Source organism: Cydia strobilella, chromosome 17 (assembly GCF_947568885.1).
Source record: "Cydia strobilella chromosome 17, ilCydStro3.1, whole genome shotgun sequence".
In the NCBI taxonomy this organism is placed as follows: domain Eukaryota; kingdom Metazoa; phylum Arthropoda; class Insecta; order Lepidoptera; family Tortricidae; genus Cydia; species Cydia strobilella.
Window position 1 is genome coordinate 9543207 of NC_086057.1, and position 24683 is coordinate 9567889.

Below are 24683 nucleotides of genomic sequence, written 5' to 3' on the forward strand. Positions count from 1 at the left end.
CAGTAATGAGGGCTATCGTTTTTTTGCTCACCAGTTGGCGCCTCTGTTGATGGTGGTCCAAAAGACTATAGAACAGCTGTCAGTCATTGAAGTGACAAATGACATTTGACATTTCGAACTATGGAAAAGACCACCATCTACACTAGCGCCCCTAGCGGCGAATTCATACGCGATAGCCCTCATTAGGCGGCGCCACCATACACCGAAATACTACCAAAAACAACCTACGTAATTTGGTCGGGTTATTTGTTGCCTTATATGGTTCATGTTATACTTTTGTCCCAGAGCCTAACTAGCGCCACCGGAGAGATTAGGAAGTATTATTTACAGCTAAAAGCTGGTCACTTTTGCAATAGTTCTGCCATAAGAGATTGTCGTCCTTTCTATACCGTCCGTATCTAGGTCTTTAGGGCCCTCCACACTCGTGCGCGAATCGCGGCGCGAAGCCGCGAACGTGAGTGTGGAGTCTAGTTCGCTAATCAGCGAAATCGACTCCAGACTCGCGTTCGCGGCTTCGCGCCGCGTAGTGCTTTTGGCTTTTAAAAACTATGGATGGTATAGAAAGGATCGCAATCTCTTATGGCAGAATTGTTGTAAAAGTGACCGCGTTAAGCTTTAAATAATAGTTCCTAATCTCTCCGGTGGCGCTAGTTAGGCTCTGGGACATGAGTATAACATGAACCATATAAGGCAACAAATAACCCGACCAAATTACTTAGGTTGTTTTTGGTAGTATTTCGGTGTATGGTGGCGCCGCCTAATTACTGTTTTTTTGATGGACACTTTTCATACATAGAGATTTGGCTCCTTTATACAGTCTCCATGTTAAAAACGAAGAATTGACAGTTAATGTTGTGCTGCCAGTGTAAAAAATAAAATATAGTTTGTTCGTCAAAGGACTGTCTCATTTCGAACATAGAGAGAATCACACTATCTTTGTCTTACATTAGTACTAGCACCCAAAAGAAAAGGATGAGTATAGTTCTTATTTACTGACAATTTGGTTTGACCAACTATAGTCCAAATACTTTTTATACATTTTTAATATAATAGTATTTGAATATGAATAAAAGAACAATTGGTACTTTACAATACAAATATTCATACAATTTATATAAACTAAATTCGACGATCAATTACTGGAAACAAAGGAAAGTCTGACAAATGACATTCATATTTTTTTTCATTCGCATAGCAACATTAGTCACCACGCGATTTTCTTTCTGAATTTGCTTGTACTTCTTCTGGAAGAATAAAAGGTTTTCGTACTTTTCACTTCAGTTTCCAGAAAAGATACACAAAAATGTTTGGTGGTCAACAGCCTATTTTAGTTTTGAGTAAGTGTTGTGTCAAGAAACTTTGAGTATTGTTTAATAAAAGGTAAAATTGTATTCAATGGTGATTTACGGTTGCAGGTCAAAACACAAAACGTGAGTCCGGCCGGAAAGTTCAGCTCGAAAATATTAATGCAGGAAAGGTGAATATGTGTTCAAATTATACTATACATAAAATTTCCGCACTTAGCAACCGATACCACTTATTACTTTGTACTTTTGTTTTTTATTTTAGACAATAGCGGACGTTATCCGAACATGCCTTGGACCTCAGGCGATGTTAAAAATGTTGATGGACCCCATGGGTGGCATCGTGATGACCAACGATGGCAATGCTATTCTTCGGGAGATCACTGTACAGCACCCAGCAGCCAAATCTATGATAGAAATCGCGAGAACACAAGATGAAGAGGTTAGAATTATTACTATCCTTTTTGGGCAGTTACAATCCTTTTACTATACTTTAAAACATTACACATACAATAGATCTTTTTATTGCGACTTAAAAACTCACATTACTCTTGTTTCTGTTAATTTTGTGTAATATAATTAGATTAAATCACTTTTAAACTAATTAATTGTAACAAAGGATTTATTTAAGTTCTCATCAACAGCAGGGTCCCATGGGTTGCTTCGGGCGTATGCTCGCTCTGTGTGGACCCAGCTAACTATGAATTTTTAGTTTTAACTACCAGTTTACTGGTCAAAAAAAAAGTTCAGTATATGGTGTCTAGTAATAATAATCACAATTGTTATACATTTTGGTATATATTTGATGATTTTTTTAAAATCCAGAATGATGTGTCTAGGTCGGTGACGGAACCACATCAGTAATAGTCCTGGCCGGAGAAATGCTGGCTGTGGCCGAGCAGTTCCTGACCCAGAACATACACCCCACAGTCATCATCAGGGAGTACCGGCAGGCACTTGAGGATGCCGTCAAACTACTGGAGGAGAAGATCTCTATCCCCATTGACATGAATGACAAGGAAAAGATGAAGGACGTTGTAAGTAATCTGTGTTACATTTACATTCACATGTATTTTATAGATGTGAAAATTGTGATTGTGATATAATTACATAGTTTGATATTTTTATAAAGGGCTCATCTATACTTACATAATTATTTAAAGTTTAATTTATCATTTAAGCGTTGTTGTTGTCCTATGGCACCCCAGAGGTGCAAAGGGCCTTCACGAGCTCGCGCCACGCCTTCCTATCTTCAGCGACCCTTCTGGCCTCGCTTCAGCTCAACCCAACCGCTCGTAGCTTACTCATTACGGACCGCTGCCAAGAGTGTACAGGACGCCCGGAGCCAATGCTTCCATCCGGCGGTTTCCGACCGAAAGCGACGGTTGCGTTATTTGCTTCCCCTCTTCGAATAGTATGTCCTATACATCTCCATTTCCGTGTCGCCATTTCTTCGCCAATGGGTGTTTGCTGGCATTTACTCCATAGGTCTTCATTTCGAATAGTTTTTAGCCAGAAAACGCGAAGCATCGACCTGACAGACCTGTTGACGAAGACTTGAAGTTTATTCGTTAGGCCCTTGTCACTCTCCACGTTTCACATCCAAAAAGCAACACTGATTTCAAAATGGATTCGAATAGGGAAAGTCGCGTGAGCACATTTGACTCCCAAACAGGCTTTAACTGAGCGAACGCAGCCTTCACCTTCTTTCTTGTCCTGTTCTTCTCCTGTTGTCGATGTCTTCATCCGCTCCACCTTTGCAGGATAATACGCTCCCTAGGTACACAAACTTGAACACTGAGTCTAGGCTTTAGCCCCCCAGTGATAGCAGATCCGTTGTACTTGACTTCACTCGCATTCTGACTGTCTTGCGTCTGTTGATTCGCAGGCCCATTCTATCAGCCTCTTCTTTAAGTCTTTCAAGTTTAGCTTCTAGATAAGCAAGAGTAGGCGAAATCAACACGATGTCGTCCGCGTAGTCTAAGTCCTCCAACACGTTCGTGTCCCAAGGTATACCTCTCGGTGTCGATACCACATTACGCATGACATCATCCAGGAGAGTAAGCTTTCTTGGTACCCTTTAACTAACTTCAAGTTTATTAGCAAGGGTGCATTTCCTTGGCATGTTATCGGCACCTTTGCTATAGTGATATCACTGGCTTACAGGACAGCAGAAATAACTAATTGATGAATGAAGCTATAGTTTTAACTTTATCTGGGCTAAGAGAAATTTTTGCGTGTGTTCAATAGTTATAATTATGTTTTTTAATGGACCAAGCAAGAACAAAAACTACAAGCAAAGCATCACTGTTTCAGGTATATGCTTTTGTATGTCTAGCTGTCCAGCTGTTTGAAAGCATTATCTCTTCTTTGTTTAGCTATCTGTATAAACATTACAATTTTGTATTTCAGATTCGTTCGTGTGTGGGCACCAAGTACATTGGGCGCTGGGCCGACCTGGCTGTTGACATTGCCTTGGATGCAGTTAACACTGTCATGGTCAATGAGAATGGCAGGGTGGAAGTTGATATTAAGAAGTAAGTCCTCCTTTATGTCCTATGTTTTATAATGATAAAATCATTTGGAGAAAAACTGTTTTAAATGCAATTAACCCCTTCGCTGCGGCAATTGGTGTAACTTTTATTTGAGTACACTTTGCATGGGGTCCTTTGACCCTTGACCACTGTGAATAAGGGTTGCTCTACTTTAAAAGCCAGATTTTTTTACTTACCTATCCATGTTTATTTATTTTTTAGCATTTTTTATACAAAATTAAATCTAAAAAAATATAAATTGTGATTTATCTTGTATAGATTAAGTTTTTATTTTTATATAATACTTTAAGCTATATGTATCACCTAGTATTAGCACAATGTCAAAACTTCAGCGTAGGAAAATGTTAATTAAAAATTGGAATTATCTCAACTGACTCCACAAGACAGGCCTAGCCTAGTGTGGAGATCATAGGTTAATAAAAGAATGTATAATTTTTCGGTAAATAAACTATTTTTATTTATTATTTATTTATTTATTATTCATACTTTTTATTGGTTTAGCAAAAAGTTTTAACTCTTTTGAATGGGATATTGCTATACATAGATACCCCCAGATTACAGAACACAGATTGAAGCATTATGTAGTATCTGAAAGGTTATTAGAGTTATCAAATAAAGTGCATTAGGATAAAATACACTACTGCAACCAAGGCCAAGGCAATTTGCTTACTGTTGCTACATTAGACACTAGACAGTGCCTCTAGTTTATTAGATTTGCCATTTTGAAAATAACCCTGGTTTTGAAGTTACCCAAAGGCATTTTATTATAGTCCGTATTTCTATAATTCCTTACAGATTGAATCCACAAACTATTTATTGAGTACAGTAGTTTGAACAACCATGACTAAATTTAAAATTCTAGCTACGCCAAAGTAGAGAAGATCCCCGGAGGTACGGTTGAGGAGTCCCGCGTCCTGAACGGCGTCATGATCAACAAGGACGTGACGCATCCTAAGATGAGGCGCTACATCGAGAACCCGCGCATCGTGCTGCTCGACTGCCCCCTCGAGTACAAGAAGGGCGAGAGCCAGACCAACATCGAGATTGTAGGAGAACAGGTATGATACTGAAATACTTTGATTCATACTTCAGCATTAAAAAGAACTCCAAATCATAAGAATTTAAAGAACAATAGAAAGAGATGCGGCACTTCAATTATAAATCTCATCATTAATAAATTAAGAGCCCGGTAACGAGTTTAGAGCAAGAATGTAAAATTGATAGATTTAGAAATCGATAGATCGTTGAAATTGTACACCTGTTGTTACGTAATATCTAAATAACAAGTATTGGTTTCAATTAGCACGTCTTCTCATCTTGCCTTCATGAGGTCGCGAGCGTGCGTCACCAGTAATATATGAAGAAAAAGGGCGGTTTTTAAAAATTCATCAAAAAATTATGGTGGTAAATTATACAAAATTATGTATAAGAACAGTTTCAGCAAATGTTGTAGATTGTTTAAGTATCAAAATTACGTTTAAATTAAGTCGATTTTCAGAGAAATTGTCACTTGTTTTGAAGTAATTTCTGGAGAAAATTGATTTCGTCTAACTTTCATTTACACTACTTCAAAGTCATAATAATAATAAAAATGTAGTTTGTAAAAGGTGGAGTATAGGATATGTGTAATTCAAAATTATAATTTTTAGCGGTCCAAACTTTACGAAATTTACAGATAAGACCGACAAAATCAGTGCTTTACGCACGTTTACCTAAACGTCCATCAGAAAAAAAAAATTACTAATTTGGTGTGTTTTCAAAAAACTGATCTGTAAAATGGCATGATGAGAAAGCGTGCTAATAGAAACCAGTACTTGTTATTTCTATTACGTAACAAAAGGTGTACAATTTCAATCACTAAATCTATTAATTTTACATTTTTGCTCTACAATCATTACCGGGCTCTTAATAATCTTATAGGATAATTCTAAACTGGTGTGTATAGTCTGAGTAAACTGTCACACACATACAATAATAGGAAGTGTTTATACAGAACTGTCAAAGCCATTTTAAACATGACAGACAATCTTAGCATTGAGGGAACGGCTGAACAAAAGTTCAATCAATTCAGTCTGCTTTCCTAAATTGCTTTGTACTTAAAATGCTAACATAGGCATATTCTATATTCAGGACTTCACAAAGCTACTCCAACTGGAAGAGGAGCACGTCCAGCGCCAGTGCGAGGACATCATCGCGATGAAGCCCGACATCGTGTTTACAGAGAAGGGAGTCTCCGACCTGGCGCAGCACTACCTGGTTAAGGCCGGCATCACCGCCATCCGCAGGTGACTAACTGTAACTGACTAAATAAATCAGGCACATTGATTTCCTAATTTGTAACCAGTAACATCAACATCAACACTGAATATTTTTGTAGAAGGTACTTTTGCCATCAGGAAGAGGGGAGACCACCAAGTATCACTATTAAAAACATGTCTTATATTCGAGAAGTACGACTCACGAACTTTATTTTATTTGTTCTGCTGTTGGTGGTGACCACGGGTTGGGGTCTGAAGCAGAGTAGTTTCTTGGGCAACTGGGAAGGTTGCGAGAGATTGCTTTATAAAATAAATGACTATTCTCGCTCACAGTTATTGCGGATACAGGTGCAGATCAACCTTTTTTTAATAATTTTGAGCTGTGTGTCAAGAAACTTTAAGTGTGTTTTAGTTATTTGCTTTAAATAGGAGGTTTGAGTATTATTTAATAGAATATGATTTGTTCAGATTACGCAAGACGGACAACAACCGTCTGGCTCGCGCGTGCGGCGCCACCATCGTGAACCGCACCGAGGAGCTGCGCGAGTCCGACGTGGGCACCGCCGCCGGCAAGTTCGAGGTCAAGAAGATCGGCGATGACTACTTCTCCTTCATCACCGAGTGCAAGAACCCCAAGGTCAGTCGTGTACAGCGGGCAGAGAGGAGCTGCGCGAGTCCGACGTGGGCACCGCCGCCGGCAAGTTCGAGGTCAAGAAGATCGGCGATGACTACTTCTCCTTCATCACCGAGTGCAAGAACCCCACGGTCAGTCGTGTACAGCGGGCAGAGAGGAGCTGCGCGAGTCCGACGTGGGCACCGCCGCCGGCAAGTTCGAGGTCAAGAAGATCGGCGATGACTACTTCTCCTTCATCACCGAGTGCAAGAACCCCAAGGTCAGTCGTGTACAGCGGGCAGAGAGGAGCTGCGCGAGTCCGACGTGGGCACCGCCGCCGGCAAGTTCGAGGTCAAGAAGATCGGCGATGACTACTTCTCCTTCATCACCGAGTGCAAGAACCCCAAGGTCAGTCGTGTACAGCGGGCAGAGAGGAGCTGCGCGAGTCCGACGTGGGCACCGCCGCCGGCAAGTTCGAGGTCAAGAAGATCGGCGATGACTACTTCTCCTTCATCACCGAGTGCAAGAACCCCAAGGTCAGTCGTGTACAGCGGGCAGAGAGGAGCTGCGCGAGTCCGACGTGGGCACCGCCGCCGGCAAGTTCGAGGTCAAGAAGATCGGCGATGACTACTTCTCCTTCATCACCGAGTGCAAGAACCCCAAGGTCAGTCGTGTACAGCGGGCAGAGAGGAGCTGCGCGATTCCGACGTGGGCACCGCCGCCGGCAAGTTCGAGGTCAAGAAGATCGGCGATGACTACTTCTCCTTCATCACCGAGTGCAAGAACCCCAAGGTCAGTCGTGTACAGCGGGCAGAGAGGAGCTGCGCGAGTCCGACGTGGGCACCGCCGCCGGCAAGTTCGAGGTCAAGAAGGTCGGCGATGACTACTTCTCCTTCATCACCGAGTGCAAGAACCCCAAGGTCAGTCGTGTACAGCGGGCAGAGAGGAGCTGCGCGAGTCCGACGTGGGCACCGCCGCCGGCAAGTTCGAAGTCAAGAAGATCGGCGATGACTACTTCTCCTTCATCACCGAGTGCAAGAACCCCAAGGTCAGTCGTGTACAGCGGGCAGAGAGGAGCTGCGCGAGTCCGACGTGGGCACCGCCGCCGGCAAGTTCGAGGTCAAGAAGATCGGCGATGACTACTTCTCCTTCATCACCGAGTGCAAGAACCCCAAGGTCAGTCGTGTACAGCGGGCAGAGAGGAGCTGCGCGAGTCCGACGTGGGCACCGCCGCCGGCAAGTTCGAGGTCAAGAAGATCGGCGATGACTACTTCTCCTTCATCACCGAGTGCAAGAACCCCAAGGTCAGTCGTGTACAGCGGGCAGATAGGAGCTGCGCGAGTCCGACGTGGGCACCGCCGCCGGCAAGTTCGAGGTCAAGAAGATCGGCGATGACTACTTCTCCTTTATCACCGAGTGCAAGAACCCCAAGGTCAGTCGTGTACAGCGGGCAGAGAGGAGCTGCGCGAGTCCGACGTGGGCACCGCCGCCGGCAAGTTCGAGGTCAAGAAGATCGGCGATGACTACTTCTCCTTCATCACCGAGTGCAAGAACCCCAAGGTCAGTCGTGTACAGCGGGCAGAGAGGAGCTGCGCGAGTCCGACGTGGGCACCGCCGCCGGCAAGTTCGAGGTCAAGAAGATCGGCGATGACTACTTCTCCTTCATCACCGAGTGCAAGAACCCCAAGGTCAGTCGTGTACAGCGGGCAGAGAGGAGCTGCGCGAGTCCGACGTGGGCACCGCCGCCGGCAAGTTCGAGGTCAAGAAGATCGGCGATGACTACTTCTCCTTCATCACCGAGTGCAAGAACCCCAAGGTCAGTCGTGTACAGCGGGCAGAGAGGAGCTGCGCGAGTCCGACGTGGGCACCGCCGCCGGCAAGTTCGAGGTCAAGAAGATCGGCGATGACTACTTCTCCTTCATCACCGAGTGCAAGAACCCCAAGGTCAGTCGTGTACAGCGGGCAGAGAGGAGCTGCGCGAGTCCGACGTGGGCACCGCCGCCGGCAAGTTCGAGGTCAAGAAGATCGGCGATGACTACTTCTCCTTCATCACCGAGTGCAAGAACCCCAAGGTCAGTCGTGTACAGCGGGTAGAGAGGAGCTGCGCGAGTCCGTCGGCACCGCGGCCGGCAAGTTCGAGGTCAAGAAGATCGGCGATGACTTCTTCTCCTTCATCAGTTCAGCTGAATTTTACCCGCCCGACTAGGGCTGTTTCGAAAAAACCGGACAAGTGCGAGTCGGACTCGCCCACCGAGGGTTCCGTAATTTTCAGAATTTGTTGTTATAGCGGCAACAGAAATACATCATCTGTGAAAATTTCAACTTTCTAGCTATCACGTTTGATGAGATACAGCCTGGTGACAGACAGACGGCCAGACGGACAGAGGAGTCTTAGTAATAGGGTTCCGTTTTTACCCTTTGGGTACGGAACCCTAAAAACCAGCAAAGTGCGCGTCGGACTCGCGTTCCAAGGGTTCCGTACATTACACAATTTTTTAACAATGTATTTTTTAATGTGAAAAGTGGGTAAAATGTCTTTAAAAAACCCGTAGGGGTTGGACGAAAAAACCAAGTAAGTAAGTCCGACTCACGCTTGACTGCACATTTCTAATAGGTTTTCCTTTCATCTATAGGACAGGTAAAGGACTATTCCGAATTCCGAGTATTTTTTTCAAAATTTTGGACCAGTAATTTCGGACCCGGAGTGTTAATTTTTTGTCTATATTCTTAAATAACTTCGAACCCCTCAAAAGTGGCCCCCATGACACAAGGCTACGGTCACGCTATACATCAAAAATTACTTACGTTTCTATGTGTGAACGGCACGTCTGTACATGCGGCATGCGTTATTGTGTGGGTAAGTTGCTTAAAAACAGTACTGAGTGGTCGGCAAAAGGTCGTCAATCTGCTGTCGCGGGGCGAGGTCATTCGAATCGGGGCGGGGCGGTGCGTGGCCCTTCTGGTATGATAATACTATTACATTCTGTGCCCATGTTTAGAATCCAGTTTCAGTACTTAAAAAGGAAAGAATGCAACCCTTAAAGGATTACTCGTGCGTCTGTCTATCTGTCACAGACTATTTTCTCTGAAACTACTGGACCAATTATTACGTTATATGCCCGTCTTTGGGTCAAATTTCAACTTAATTGGTCCAGTAGTTTTGGAGAAAATAGTCTGTGACAGACGGACAGACACAGACAGACAAACGCACAAGTGATCCTATAAGGGTTCGGATTTTTCCTTTTGAGGTAAGGAACCCTCAAAATCGTATAACCAGTATAGAATATAGAAAATACTGATGACCCCCATACATATCCACAAGAATCGTCATTGTTGTAGATGGCGCTAAATGTTATTGATCGAGCGAGAGCAAAGGTCTCCGTTTTAATTTGGCTTAAAATGCTTTCGTATGTCCAGCTGTCGGGTTGTTTTGTTCTCCTGTACATTTCTAAACCGATTCTAGCGAAAATTGGTGAAATTAATTAAAAAGACGGAGCCATAGGAGTCCAACTGCAAAACCACTAATATATATTTAAGGTATTTGCGTGTGGAAACTGTAACCTCTAGTTTTAATAAATAAAATAAATAAAGATCATTTATTTCAGGTCTTACAAACCCATATTCTACCACATTACAAAAATTACAAAAACAAAAATAAAAAATAAATAATGAAAAATATAAAATAACATTGATAAAAATTAAAAATTCAAATTATACAACATTAACCCTATTATTACCCTACAAACATGCTTTTTATATTTTTTATATCCTTTCAATATATATTTTTTTTCTATGACAGTCTCTTTAGCGCATCTAGATGAAAGGACAGAACTTTACACAGTGGTAAATTTAAAATTTACACAGTACATTCACGCGAGAGTATGCGATAGAAACGAATCAGATTGTCTTCTGACATATATTCATACTAGCCATATGTATTTTTATTTATTATCAATTTATCATGAAATGTTGAAGATGTTCTTGACTGGTGTTGTTAACTTTTATTATCAACATTTGTACTGTCCTCTAGCAAAATATTAATAACCTTTGAATATATGTAATTTTCAGGCGTGCACAATCCTGCTTCGCGGTGCTTCCAAGGACGTGTTGAATGAAATCGAGAGGAACCTCCAGGACGCTCTTCATGTTGCTAAGAATTTGGTAAGCAATTCACATATTGACTAGATTTTTTAGTATATTTTTTTTATAAGGATGTTTATATGGGACTAATTATGGGAAGAAACGATAGTCAAGAGTTTGACTTTTCATGTGATTTATTTATTGAGCAGCTGATATTTGTTGGGGCTATATGCTTTGTTTTAGTGAGCAACACACATAGTAAATAGTATAACCGATTTTGCAAATGGGCTGCTTTTGAATGTTTCTTAGTCGCACTGTTTTAATTGAATGCAAATATAAATTACGAAATAGTTTTTTCATTTATTTCGGCTGATATATGATAGCGTCATTTTTAGTGCTTCATACAAAACTTTGTTATTGGAGCACTTATAATATCACTTCAGTCTTACAAATCGGAAATACATATGTGGTATTTTCTATAAAAAGGGACCTTATTGCCGATGGCGCTTACGCCATTATTAACGATGCTTCGAATGCCGCGCGGCGCTGTGCGTTGTAAGCGCTTCGACAAGAAGGTCCCTTTTCATAGAAAATGCCCCATATGCGTTTTTATCAGAGTCCTGAATGAACCTCTGAAATTTAAAATCATTTACCACCACTGTAAATAAGGCAAAACCGGTTATTGTTTTCTATTGTGGATCGATCCCATAGTGATGAAAGTTGTTCAGTATAACGTTGTACTCGCAGATTATGCCTAAGGCTTGAAAAATCACGCTTTACTAAACTACAAAATGCATGTGAGTAACGCGATTCTTTCGCAAATGGTTCCTAAATAGCGCGCTAGCTACTCATATCACTGAAGAGTAGTTTGACCACAGAATAAATAATGGTACTAGGTACAGAAGATTCACTCTCTAACAAAACGCGTCTATTACGACAGATATGACCGCTAGGTGGCGCCTGCGCGAACAGGCGTCCGTTCCGTAGCGGTGCGCGGCAATTACTATGGCTAGACCTCAGAACTGGGAACGGCCGCATGTACTTGTAGCGGCGCGACGAAATCGCGGAGTGAGTCACGCCTGGTTTGACGAAGAAAATGTAAGCAATTTGAAGAATGTGATATTGTGTGGTTGTTGCAGGTGCTGAGCCCGCGGCTGGTGGCGGGCGGCGGCGCGGTGGAGATGGCGGTGTCGCAGGCGCTCGCCTCCAACGCCGCGCACAACACGCCCTACCGCGCCGTGGCGCAGGCGCTAGGTAACGAGTAACGGCAGCGACACTTCTCGCCTAAACTAATCTATGATGGCCCGACAGACTCGCAGGCGCTCGCCTCCAACGCCGCGCACAACACGCCCTACCGCGCCGTGGCGCAGGCGCTAGGTAACGAGTAACGGCAGCGACACTTCTCGCCTAAACTAATCTATGATGGCCCGACAGACTCGCAGGCGCTCGCCTCCAACGCCGCGCACAACACGCCCTACCGCGCCGTGGCGCAGGCGCTAGGTAACGAGTAACGGCAGCGACACTTCTCGCCTAAACTAATCTATGATGGCCCGACAGACTCGCAGGCGCTCGCCTCCAACGCCGCGCACAACACGCCCTACCGCGCCGTGGCGCAGGCGCTAGGTAACGAGTAACGGCAGCGACACTTCTCGCCTAAACTAATCTATGATGGCCCGACAGACTCGCAGGCGCTCGCCTCCAACGCCGCGCACAACACGCCCTACCGCGCCGTGGCGCAGGCGCTAGGTAACGAGTAACGGCAGCGACACTTCTCGCCTAAACTAATCTATGATGGCCCGACAGACTCGCAGGCGCTCGCCTCCAACGCCGCGCACAACACGCCCTACCGCGCCGTGGCGCAGGCGCTAGGTAACGAGTAACGGCAGCGACACTTCTCGCCTAAACTAATCTATGATGGCCCGACAGACTCGCAGGCGCTCGCCTCCAACGCCGCGCACAACACGCCCTACCGCGCCGTGGCGCAGGCGCTAGGTAACGAGTAACGGCAGCGACACTTCTCGCCTAAACTAATCTATGATGGCCCGACAGACTCGCAGGCGCTCGCCTCCAACGCCGCGCACAACACGCCCTACCGCGCCGTGGCGCAGGCGCTAGGTAACGAGTAACGGCAGCGACACTTCTCGCCTAAACTAATCTATGATGGCCCGACAGACTCGCAGGCGCTCGCCTCCAACGCCGCGCACAACACGCCCTACCGCGCCGTGGCGCAGGCGCTAGGTAACGAGTAACGGCAGCGACACTTCTCGCCTAAACTAATCTATGATGGCCCGACAGACTCGCAGGCGCTCGCCTCCAACGCCGCGCACAACACGCCCTACCGCGCCGTGGCGCAGGCGCTAGGTAACGAGTAACGGCAGCGACACTTCTCGCCTAAACTAATCTATGATGGCCCGACAGACTCGCAGGCGCTCGCCTCCAACGCCGCGCACAACACGCCCTACCGCGCCGTGGCGCAGGCGCTAGGTAACGAGTAACGGCAGCGACACTTCTCGCCTAAACTAATCTATGATGGCCCGACAGACTCGCAGGCGCTCGCCTCCAACGCCGCGCACAACACGCCCTACCGCGCCGTGGCGCAGGCGCTAGGTAACGAGTAACGGCAGCGACACTTCTCGCCTAAACTAATCTATGATGGCCCGACAGACTCGCAGGCGCTCGCCTCCAACGCCGCGCACAACACGCCCTACCGCGCCGTGGCGCAGGCGCTAGGTAACGAGTAACGGCAGCGACACTTCTCGCCTAAACTAATCTATGATGGCCCGACAGACTCGCAGGCGCTCGCCTCCAACGCCGCGCACAACACGCCCTACCGCGCCGTGGCGCAGGCGCTAGGTAACGAGTAACGGCAGCGACACTTCTCGCCTAAACTAATCTATGATGGCCCGACAGACTCGCAGGCGCTCGCCTCCAACGCCGCGCACAACACGCCCTACCGCGCCGTGGCGCAGGCGCTAGGTAACGAGTAACGGCAGCGACACTTCTCGCCTAAACTAATCTATGATGGCCCGACAGACTCGCAGGCGCTCGCCTCCAACGCCGCGCACAACACGCCCTACCGCGCCGTGGCGCAGGCGCTAGGTAACGAGTAACGGCAGCGACACTTCTCGCCTAAACTAATCTATGATGGCCCGACAGACTCGCAGGCGCTCGCCTCCAACGCCGCGCACAACACGCCCTACCGCGCCGTGGCGCAGGCGCTAGGTAACGAGTAACGGCAGCGACACTTCTCGCCTAAACTAATCTATGATGGCCCGACAGACTCGCAGGCGCTCGCCTCCAACGCCGCGCACAACACGCCCTACCGCGCCGTGGCGCAGGCGCTAGGTAACGAGTAACGGCAGCGACACTTCTCGCCTAAACTAATCTATGATGGCCCGACAGACTCGCAGGCGCTCGCCTCCAACGCCGCGCACAACACGCCCTACCGCGCCGTGGCGCAGGCGCTAGGTAACGAGTAACGGCAGCGACACTTCTCGCCTAAACTAATCTATGATGGCCCGACAGACTCGCAGGCGCTCGCCTCCAACGCCGCGCACAACACGCCCTACCGCGCCGTGGCGCAGGCGCTAGGTAACGAGTAACGGCAGCGACACTTCTCGCCTAAACTAATCTATGATGGCCCGACAGACTCGCAGGCGCTCGCCTCCAACGCCGCGCACAACACGCCCTACCGCGCCGTGGCGCAGGCGCTAGGTAACGAGTAACGGCAGCGACACTTCTCGCCTAAACTAATCTATGATGGCCCGACAGACTCGCAGGCGCTCGCCTCCAACGCCGCGCACAACACGCCCTACCGCGCCGTGGCGCAGGCGCTAGGTAACGAGTAACGGCAGCGACACTTCTCGCCTAAACTAATCTATGATGGCCCGACAGACTCGCAGGCGCTCGCCTCCAACGCCGCGCACAACACGCCCTACCGCGCCGTGGCGCAGGCGCTAGGTAACGAGTAACGGCAGCGACACTTCTCGCCTAAACTAATCTATGATGGCCCGACAGACTCGCAGGCGCTCGCCTCCAACGCCGCGCACAACACGCCCTACCGCGCCGTGGCGCAGGCGCTAGGTAACGAGTAACGGCAGCGACACTTCTCGCCTAAACTAATCTATGATGGCCCGACAGACTCGCAGGCGCTCGCCTCCAACGCCGCGCACAACACGCCCTACCGCGCCGTGGCGCAGGCGCTAGGTAACGAGTAACGGCAGCGACACTTCTCGCCTAAACTAATCTATGATGGCCCGACAGACTCGCAGGCGCTCGCCTCCAACGCCGCGCACAACACGCCCTACCGCGCCGTGGCGCAGGCGCTAGGTAACGAGTAACGGCAGCGACACTTCTCGCCTAAACTAATCTATGATGGCCCGACAGACTCGCAGGCGCTCGCCTCCAACGCCGCGCACAACACGCCCTACCGCGCCGTGGCGCAGGCGCTAGGTAACGAGTAACGGCAGCGACACTTCTCGCCTAAACTAATCTATGATGGCCCGACAGACTCGCAGGCGCTCGCCTCCAACGCCGCGCACAACACGCCCTACCGCGCCGTGGCGCAGGCGCTAGGTAACGAGTAACGGCAGCGACACTTCTCGCCTAAACTAATCTATGATGGCCCGACAGACTCGCAGGCGCTCGCCTCCAACGCCGCGCACAACACGCCCTACCGCGCCGTGGCGCAGGCGCTAGGTAACGAGTAACGGCAGCGACACTTCTCGCCTAAACTAATCTATGATGGCCCGACAGACTCGCAGGCGCTCGCCTCCAACGCCGCGCACAACACGCCCTACCGCGCCGTGGCGCAGGCGCTAGGTAACGAGTAACGGCAGCGACACTTCTCGCCTAAACTAATCTATGATGGCCCGACAGACTCGCAGGCGCTCGCCTCCAACGCCGCGCACAACACGCCCTACCGCGCCGTGGCGCAGGCGCTAGGTAACGAGTAACGGCAGCGACACTTCTCGCCTAAACTAATCTATGATGGCCCGACAGACTCGCAGGCGCTCGCCTCCAACGCCGCGCACAACACGCCCTACCGCGCCGTGGCGCAGGCGCTAGGTAACGAGTAACGGCAGCGACACTTCTCGCCTAAACTAATCTATGATGGCCCGACAGACTCGCAGGCGCTCGCCTCCAACGCCGCGCACAACACGCCCTACCGCGCCGTGGCGCAGGCGCTAGGTAACGAGTAACGGCAGCGACACTTCTCGCCTAAACTAATCTATGATGGCCCGACAGACTCGCAGGCGCTCGCCTCCAACGCCGCGCACAACACGCCCTACCGCGCCGTGGCGCAGGCGCTAGGTAACGAGTAACGGCAGCGACACTTCTCGCCTAAACTAATCTATGATGGCCCGACAGACTCGCAGGCGCTCGCCTCCAACGCCGCGCACAACACGCCCTACCGCGCCGTGGCGCAGGCGCTAGGTAACGAGTAACGGCAGCGACACTTCTCGCCTAAACTAATCTATGATGGCCCGACAGACTCGCAGGCGCTCGCCTCCAACGCCGCGCACAACACGCCCTACCGCGCCGTGGCGCAGGCGCTAGGTAACGAGTAACGGCAGCGACACTTCTCGCCTAAACTAATCTATGATGGCCCGACAGACTCGCAGGCGCTCGCCTCCAACGCCGCGCACAACACGCCCTACCGCGCCGTGGCGCAGGCGCTAGGTAACGAGTAACGGCAGCGACACTTCTCGCCTAAACTAATCTATGATGGCCCGACAGACTCGCAGGCGCTCGCCTCCAACGCCGCGCACAACACGCCCTACCGCGCCGTGGCGCAGGCGCTAGGTAACGAGTAACGGCAGCGACACTTCTCGCCTAAACTAATCTATGATGGCCCGACAGACTCGCAGGCGCTCGCCTCCAACGCCGCGCACAACACGCCCTACCGCGCCGTGGCGCAGGCGCTAGGTAACGAGTAACGGCAGCGACACTTCTCGCCTAAACTAATCTATGATGGCCCGACAGACTCGCAGGCGCTCGCCTCCAACGCCGCGCACAACACGCCCTACCGCGCCGTGGCGCAGGCGCTAGGTAACGAGTAACGGCAGCGACACTTCTCGCCTAAACTAATCTATGATGGCCCGACAGACTCGCAGGCGCTCGCCTCCAACGCCGCGCACAACACGCCCTACCGCGCCGTGGCGCAGGCGCTAGGTAACGAGTAACGGCAGCGACACTTCTCGCCTAAACTAATCTATGATGGCCCGACAGACTCGCAGGCGCTCGCCTCCAACGCCGCGCACAACACGCCCTACCGCGCCGTGGCGCAGGCGCTAGGTAACGAGTAACGGCAGCGACACTTCTCGCCTAAACTAATCTATGATGGCCCGACAGACTCGCAGGCGCTCGCCTCCAACGCCGCGCACAACACGCCCTACCGCGCCGTGGCGCAGGCGCTAGGTAACGAGTAACGGCAGCGACACTTCTCGCCTAAACTAATCTATGATGGCCCGACAGACTCGCAGGCGCTCGCCTCCAACGCCGCGCACAACACGCCCTACCGCGCCGTGGCGCAGGCGCTAGGTAACGAGTAACGGCAGCGACACTTCTCGCCTAAACTAATCTATGATGGCCCGACAGACTCGCAGGCGCTCGCCTCCAACGCCGCGCACAACACGCCCTACCGCGCCGTGGCGCAGGCGCTAGGTAACGAGTAACGGCAGCGACACTTCTCGCCTAAACTAATCTATGATGGCCCGACAGACTCGCAGGCGCTCGCCTCCAACGCCGCGCACAACACGCCCTACCGCGCCGTGGCGCAGGCGCTAGGTAACGAGTAACGGCAGCGACACTTCTCGCCTAAACTAATCTATGATGGCCCGACAGACTCGCAGGCGCTCGCCTCCAACGCCGCGCACAACACGCCCTACCGCGCCGTGGCGCAGGCGCTAGGTAACGAGTAACGGCAGCGACACTTCTCGCCTAAACTAATCTATGATGGCCCGACAGACTCGCAGGCGCTCGCCTCCAACGCCGCGCACAACACGCCCTACCGCGCCGTGGCGCAGGCGCTAGGTAACGAGTAACGGCAGCGACACTTCTCGCCTAAACTAATCTATGATGGCCCGACAGACTCGCAGGCGCTCGCCTCCAACGCCGCGCACAACACGCCCTACCGCGCCGTGGCGCAGGCGCTAGGTAACGAGTAACGGCAGCGACACTTCTCGCCTAAACTAATCTATGATGGCCCGACAGACTCGCAGGCGCTCGCCTCCAACGCCGCGCACAACACGCCCTACCGCGCCGTGGCGCAGGCGCTAGGTAACGAGTAACGGCAGCGACACTTCTCGCCTAAACTAATCTATGATGGCCCGACAGACTCGCAGGCGCTCGCCTCCAACGCCGCGCACAACACGCCCTACCGCGCCGTGGCGCAGGCGCTAGGTAACGAGTAACGGCAGCGACACTTCTCGCCTAAACTAATCTATGATGGCCCGACAGACTCGCAGGCGCTCGCCTCCAACGCCGCGCACAACACGCCCTACCGCGCCGTGGCGCAGGCGCTAGGTAACGAGTAACGGCAGCGACACTTCTCGCCTAAACTAATCTATGATGGCCCGACAGACTCGCAGGCGCTCGCCTCCAACGCCGCGCACAACACGCCCTACCGCGCCGTGGCGCAGGCGCTAGGTAACGAGTAACGGCAGCGACACTTCTCGCCTAAACTAATCTATGATGGCCCGACAGACTCGCAGGCGCTCGCCTCCAACGCCGCGCACAACACGCCCTACCGCGCCGTGGCGCAGGCGCTAGGTAACGAGTAACGGCAGCGACACTTCTCGCCTAAACTAATCTATGATGGCCCGACAGACTCGCAGGCGCTCGCCTCCAACGCCGCGCACAACACGCCCTACCGCGCCGTGGCGCAGGCGCTAGGTAACGAGTAACGGCAGCGACACTTCTCGCCTAAACTAATCTATGATGGCCCGACAGACTCGCAGGCGCTCGCCTCCAACGCCGCGCACAACACGCCCTACCGCGCCGTGGCGCAGGCGCTAGGTAACGAGTAACGGCAGCGACACTTCTCGCCTAAACTAATCTATGATGGCCCGACAGACTCGCAGGCGCTCGCCTCCAACGCCGCGCACAACACGCCCTACCGCGCCGTGGCGCAGGCGCTAGGTAACGAGTAACGGCAGCGACACTTCTCGCCTAAACTAATCTATGATGGCCCGACAGACTCGCAGGCGCTCGCCTCCAACGCCGCGCACAACACGCCCTACCGCGCCGTGGCGCAGGCGCTAGGTAACGAGTAACGGCAGCGACACTTCTCGCCTAAACTAATCTATGATGGCCCGACAGACTCGCAGGCGCTCGCCTCCAACGCCGCGCACAACACGCCCTACCGCGCCGTGGCGCAGGCGCTAGGTAACGAGTAACGGCAGCGACACTTCTCGCCTAAACTAATCTATGATGGCCCGACAGACTCGCAGGCGCTCGCCTCCAACGCCGCGCACAACACGCCCTACCGCGCCGTGGCGCAGGCGCTAGGTAACGAGTAACGGCAGCGACACTTCTCGCCTAAACTAATCTATGATGGCCCGACAGACTCGCAGGCGCTCGCCTCCAACGCCGCGCACAACACGCCCTACCGCGCCGTGGCGCAGGCGCTAGGTAACGAGTAACGGCAGCGACACTTCTCGCCTAAACTAATCTATGATGGCCCGACAGACTCGCAGGCGCTCGCCTCCAACGCCGCGCACAACACGCCCTACCGCGCCGTGGCGCAGGCGCTAGGTAACGAGTAACGGCAGCGACACTTCTCGCCTAAACTAATCTATGATGGCCCGACAGACTCGCAGGCGCTCGCCTCCAACGCCGCGCACAACACGCCCTACCGCGCCGTGGCGCAGGCGCTAGGTAACGAGTAACGGCAGCGACACTTCTCGCCTAAACTAATCTATGATGGCCCGACAGACTCGCAGGCGCTCGCCTCCAACGCCGCGCACAACACGCCCTACCGCGCCGTGGCGCAGGCGCTAGGTAACGAGTAACGGCAGCGACACTTCTCGCCTAAACTAATCTATGATGGCCCGACAGACTCGCAGGCGCTCGCCTCCAACGCCGCGCACAACACGCCCTACCGCGCCGTGGCGCAGGCGCTAGGTAACGAGTAACGGCAGCGACACTTCTCGCCTAAACTAATCTATGATGGCACGACAGATAAAATTACACCACGTATCGAACCAGCAATCATAACACGAATAGATGTAAATCCGGCATGCATATTGCTCCTTGCTGACAAGTATTATTAGCCGTAAAAGTGCATGGCGAATTTATCAATGAATTTATTCTGAATTCCTCGATGCAATTTCGAAGCTCACTGTGTACAGTCCTCACGTTGTATAGAGCTGGTAAAATAGTAAAGTGAGTGAAAGAGGTAGACAATTGCCTTCACAAAAAGGTTGGACCACAAAAAGGGATTAGTCGCCAAACAGACCCCGGACTCCCACGAGCCGGAGCTGAAAGCCGGAACGACGCTAAGAAGATGTTGTCATTATAGTTTATGAATGACTCCTGTTACCCATAGAGGAAGACAACATATTTTCAGAAAGCTTCATTACACATCTGTCTCAACTACTTTAGTACTAATTATCACTGATAAACAGGTTCCATAAAAATTTGTTGCTATATTGTGGTTTAACAATTGTTAGTTACATTGTTATTTGTGAAATTTCAGAGATCATCCCTCGCACGCTAGCTCAGAACTGCGGCGCCAACACGATCCGCACGCTGACGGCTCTGCGCGCGCGCCACGCGGGGGGCGCGGGGGGCGCGGGGGGCGCGGGCGGCGCGGGGGGCTGCAGCGCCGGCATCGACGGCGACACCGGCGCCATCGTCGACATGGCCGCCAAGGGCATCTGGGAGCCGCTCGCCGTCAAACTGCAGGTACATTAGGACCCTCCTTCCGTACATCATGTTCTCTTACTATCCTTATCGTGAAGCACTTGGACAGCGTCCCTGCCGGGTTTAAAGCGATATCGAAACGATCTTTAACGTGGCCGCTGTAGGCGTCCGGGAGCCGCTCGCTGTCAAACTGCAGGTAGAGTTACTAAACAAGTCATGTTGTAACACTGCAATTCACATTAGATCGGTTACATCCATTTGATGCGCACCCGATGGTAAGTTGTTGTCTCACGTCGGCTAGGACGATATAAAACGTAGATATATTATTATTTCATAGGTCCACAATTATGCACCTCCGAATTCAAGCTTAGAGCGTACGATCAATTATGTTTACGACGACTAGATCGTCGATTCAGATCGACTTATGCGAGGGGTGGCACTATGAAGAACGTTTAGAACGTCGATCATTCTTATACCTTTCTTTGCGACGTCTATAAGAACGCGGAGACACTCGTGCAAAAATATTACTGCAATTTACATTTCACTTTCCATTTTGACATTCTCTTTCACGTGTAATATATTAATTAGGGCCCGGAACACTCCAAAACGCAGGCACTAATGAATGTTTGTTCCTCCAAGGTGTACAAGACGGCGGTGGAGACGGCGATCCTGCTGCTGCGGATCGACGACATCGTGTCGGGCTCCAAGAAGAAGGCCAACGACCCCGCCGCGCCGCCAGCGCCCGCCGCCATGGCGGCCGGACAAGACTAACTACAGACGGAACAAACACACTACGTTACGCCTAGATAGCGCATCTCTTCGGTGCTGGGTTTTGGTCAATCGCAACGGTTAGTGTTGGGCAATTCTGAAGGCCTAGTGTGAAATTTATATGAAAGGAATGACCGATGATACTATTACCTACGACATCAAAGTTTTTTGATCATTACTGAGCGGCAGACCTTTTCTTTCCTGTGCGCTTAGGACTAGAACACTTAAACTTGTGTGGATTTGCTTGAGATCCGAAATGGCTAACTCATATAAACTACAAATTTAACTCTGGTGTAAAATGATGCAAATCAAGCGAATATGAATACGATCTGTGTTCTATATTTCTGTTCATTCATATCACACTTACAGAAGATTCTGACAACTAACCGGTTGCTGTTAACTACTATTGCGAGCACCGAAGAAATGTATAATTTTAAATTGTTTAGTGACATAACGGACGCGTACTCTTAGTATTCTTATGTGACTAAATACTTACTATAATCTTAAATTAATCAAATGTACCGAGATTGCGGGTATTTTTTTACACAGATATGCTTAAGGCTTTTACAGTCGTTTATAGATATCGCTAGATGTCAATAGTCACTTTCAGCACAAACAAACCAAAAGAGCATGGTGTATGTTTTACACAATATAAAGTAAATTATTTGATCTAGTTTAAAACGGTTTCCGTGCAATTATGCGATATGATGCAGGTCATCAGTGTATAGTTCAATAATGAACGTTTTTGTCAAGTTCACTGTTGCACACGGCGAATATTTGCAGCGTTGTTTTTGCGATCTTCCTTTTTTAGAGTTGTGCATGCTCGTTCACTGAAAAGATCGCTCCCAACTAGTACAATCTCACAACTGTACTAGTTCGGTCTTTTAGTACAGTAGTACGCAGAGAGAATCGACGTTTAATTTTAGTTCGGTCGGATGAGTCGGATCACTCGGATCGCTTTGCTGTCATTGTCACTCCTCGGTCTTCGCTCCCATTCTGTTTCGTTCGCGTGTAGTGTACTAAAACGTACTAAGAGCAGAATCATTAGGGAATAGTTCGGTCTAGTACAGTAGAGGGAATCGTGTCTTTTTGATTTTAGTACATGTACAAGGTTACTTTTTTTACTGGTAAAAAAAAACAATAGAGCGTTTTCAAAACGAGCTATTGTATAATGGTTTGCTGAAAGTCGCCGTGTGCTCTACGTGTTTTACTGAGAGTGCTAGTTATATTGCCGGTGTGGGAGGGCAGGAGGCCCTTCATCATTTCATATCACTCATCCAACAACTATTAATATTGCAGTCCATAAAGTTCCATTTCTGACACTGGCAACATAACCAGTAGTACGGTGAGAGTATTTAAGGTGGATATTTATTACTTAGGGCCACTAGCGCCATCCAGGGTTAGCCAATAACTCGGGGCTAACCGGTTAAACCCAAAGTTACCGTACAATCTAACCCGGTGGTAACACAACAGTTAACTGAGTTAGTGGCTAAACCTGGATGGCCCTTACTCGCTAAGTCGTCTGTCAAAACATTATTTTGAATATTAGAATTTGTAGTGTTGGGTGAAAATACTTTTGTCCCAATTTTTCTTGGTGTTTCTGTGTGATAAAATGATACAAGTTTGCTGGTTTGTAACTCAGAAAGGAAATACTTGTACACTAACAGTATTGACACCTAATTTAATTGTCACTACATCATTATTTGTTGTAATAAATATTTAGTTGTATCTCGGTACGTCTTATTTAAGTCTTATAGCTTTCACTTAATCTTAATGCTAATAAAAATGCCTTATGTATCACAGTTCGAGAGGAACATTTTATTTCCTCGTATGAAACGCTAGTTTTCCTTATTTTGTTGTTAATGGTCACACTTAATGTCGAGAATGCATTTAAGTTAGTTGCGAAAATGATACAGCAATAGTATTAAATGTTTTATAAATGTACTAATAATTGGTTTTGATGTTTCTTTTATATCCTTGTATCTTTGATACTAAGCCCTCATCATCTATATCCACCCAGAACATTCTGAGAGACAAACACAGATATACAGGTTGAGTGTTATATTGTGGCACCAACTAATAATCGCAGAGATCAATGCTCGTATCCGAGATTATCATTTCTAATTAACTTGTCCATTCAAATATCGACCCTAATTCCTAGGCAAGAAGATGCAAATTGCAACGTCCCTTTTTACTAAAGCAAGGTTGGTCTCAAATAATTTCAGCCATAGGTCGGTCGTGCAGATTGACGACGCTACGCATGCGTGTGCGCTTTGTTATCAATCATGTTTTAAATGCGCACCGTTATACGTGGCGGGTTTCCATTACACTTGTAAGGTCTAACCAATTTGCTGGCGGTGGCGCAAACTTGACAATTGACGATCGACACTGACACTTTTCTGTACATTTCGGGTTGTCAAATAATATTTAACGGTTATTTGGGTCATTTTTAGTGTTCCGTGCCCAAAGGATAAAAACGGGCTACTACTAAGACTCCGCTGTCCGTCTGTCCGTCTTTCCGTCTGTCCGTCTGTCTGTCTGTCACCAGGCTGTATCTCATGAACCGTGATAGCTAGACAATTGAAATTTTCACAGATGATGTATTTCTGCTGCCGCTATAACAACAAATACTAAAAAGTACTGAACCCTCGGTGGGCGAGTCCGACTCGCACTTGGCCGGTTTTTTATTTTGTTGTCGTTTTTTTTTAATTTTTCTAAGATTTTGATAAAATTTGGTGGATAGATAGTTCCTTATTCTGCACAATATAAGCGAAATTTCACTGTATGTTCTACAAAATCTTCCACTGAGTTACGGAAAACGTATGGAATTTTCCGTAACTCAATGGGAACTTTCATACATTTTTTTTGTCCCAAATTTGGATTTCCTGTTTATTCCGACCAGAATAAGGAGCTTTTAAAACCTACCAATTTTTATCAAAATCTGTTCAAAAAAGAAAATCGACAAAAAATAAAATAAATTGCCCATTTACGTGTTGGACCAGCAATGTACGGTGAATTGTCAATGTCGAGTCATACTTCGTACATTATGAGTTATGAGGTAACTGGTGGTGCGGTATCAAACTTCTGATAACCAGAGTTACCGCATAATGTACAGCTGTACAGTGCCATCTACAAATTTCATATACCTACATGTAATTGTTTTAGGGCCACTTGCACCATTCCACTAACCGGGGTTAACCGGTTAAACCTGGAGTTACCATGGTTACCACTACAATTT

At 49.1% G+C, this 24683-nt stretch overlaps 1 protein-coding gene across 1 annotated transcript; it reads left to right on the top strand.

The window, feature by feature from the left end:
- Positions 1-1198: 1198 nt before the first annotated feature.
- On the top strand, positions 1199-23398 carry LOC134749021 (T-complex protein 1 subunit gamma). The gene is made up of 12 exons (XM_063683913.1): positions 1199-1337; positions 1416-1477; positions 1570-1746; positions 2144-2341; positions 3717-3841; positions 4722-4917; positions 5990-6144; positions 6586-6754; positions 10799-10891; positions 11950-12064; positions 20511-20719; positions 21317-23398. Exons 1-12 carry the CDS (start codon positions 1304-1306, stop codon positions 21446-21448), a joined length of 1665 nt encoding a protein of 554 aa, XP_063539983.1. The 5' UTR covers positions 1199-1303; the 3' UTR covers positions 21449-23398.
- The last annotated feature ends 1285 nt before the right edge of the window (positions 23399-24683 follow it).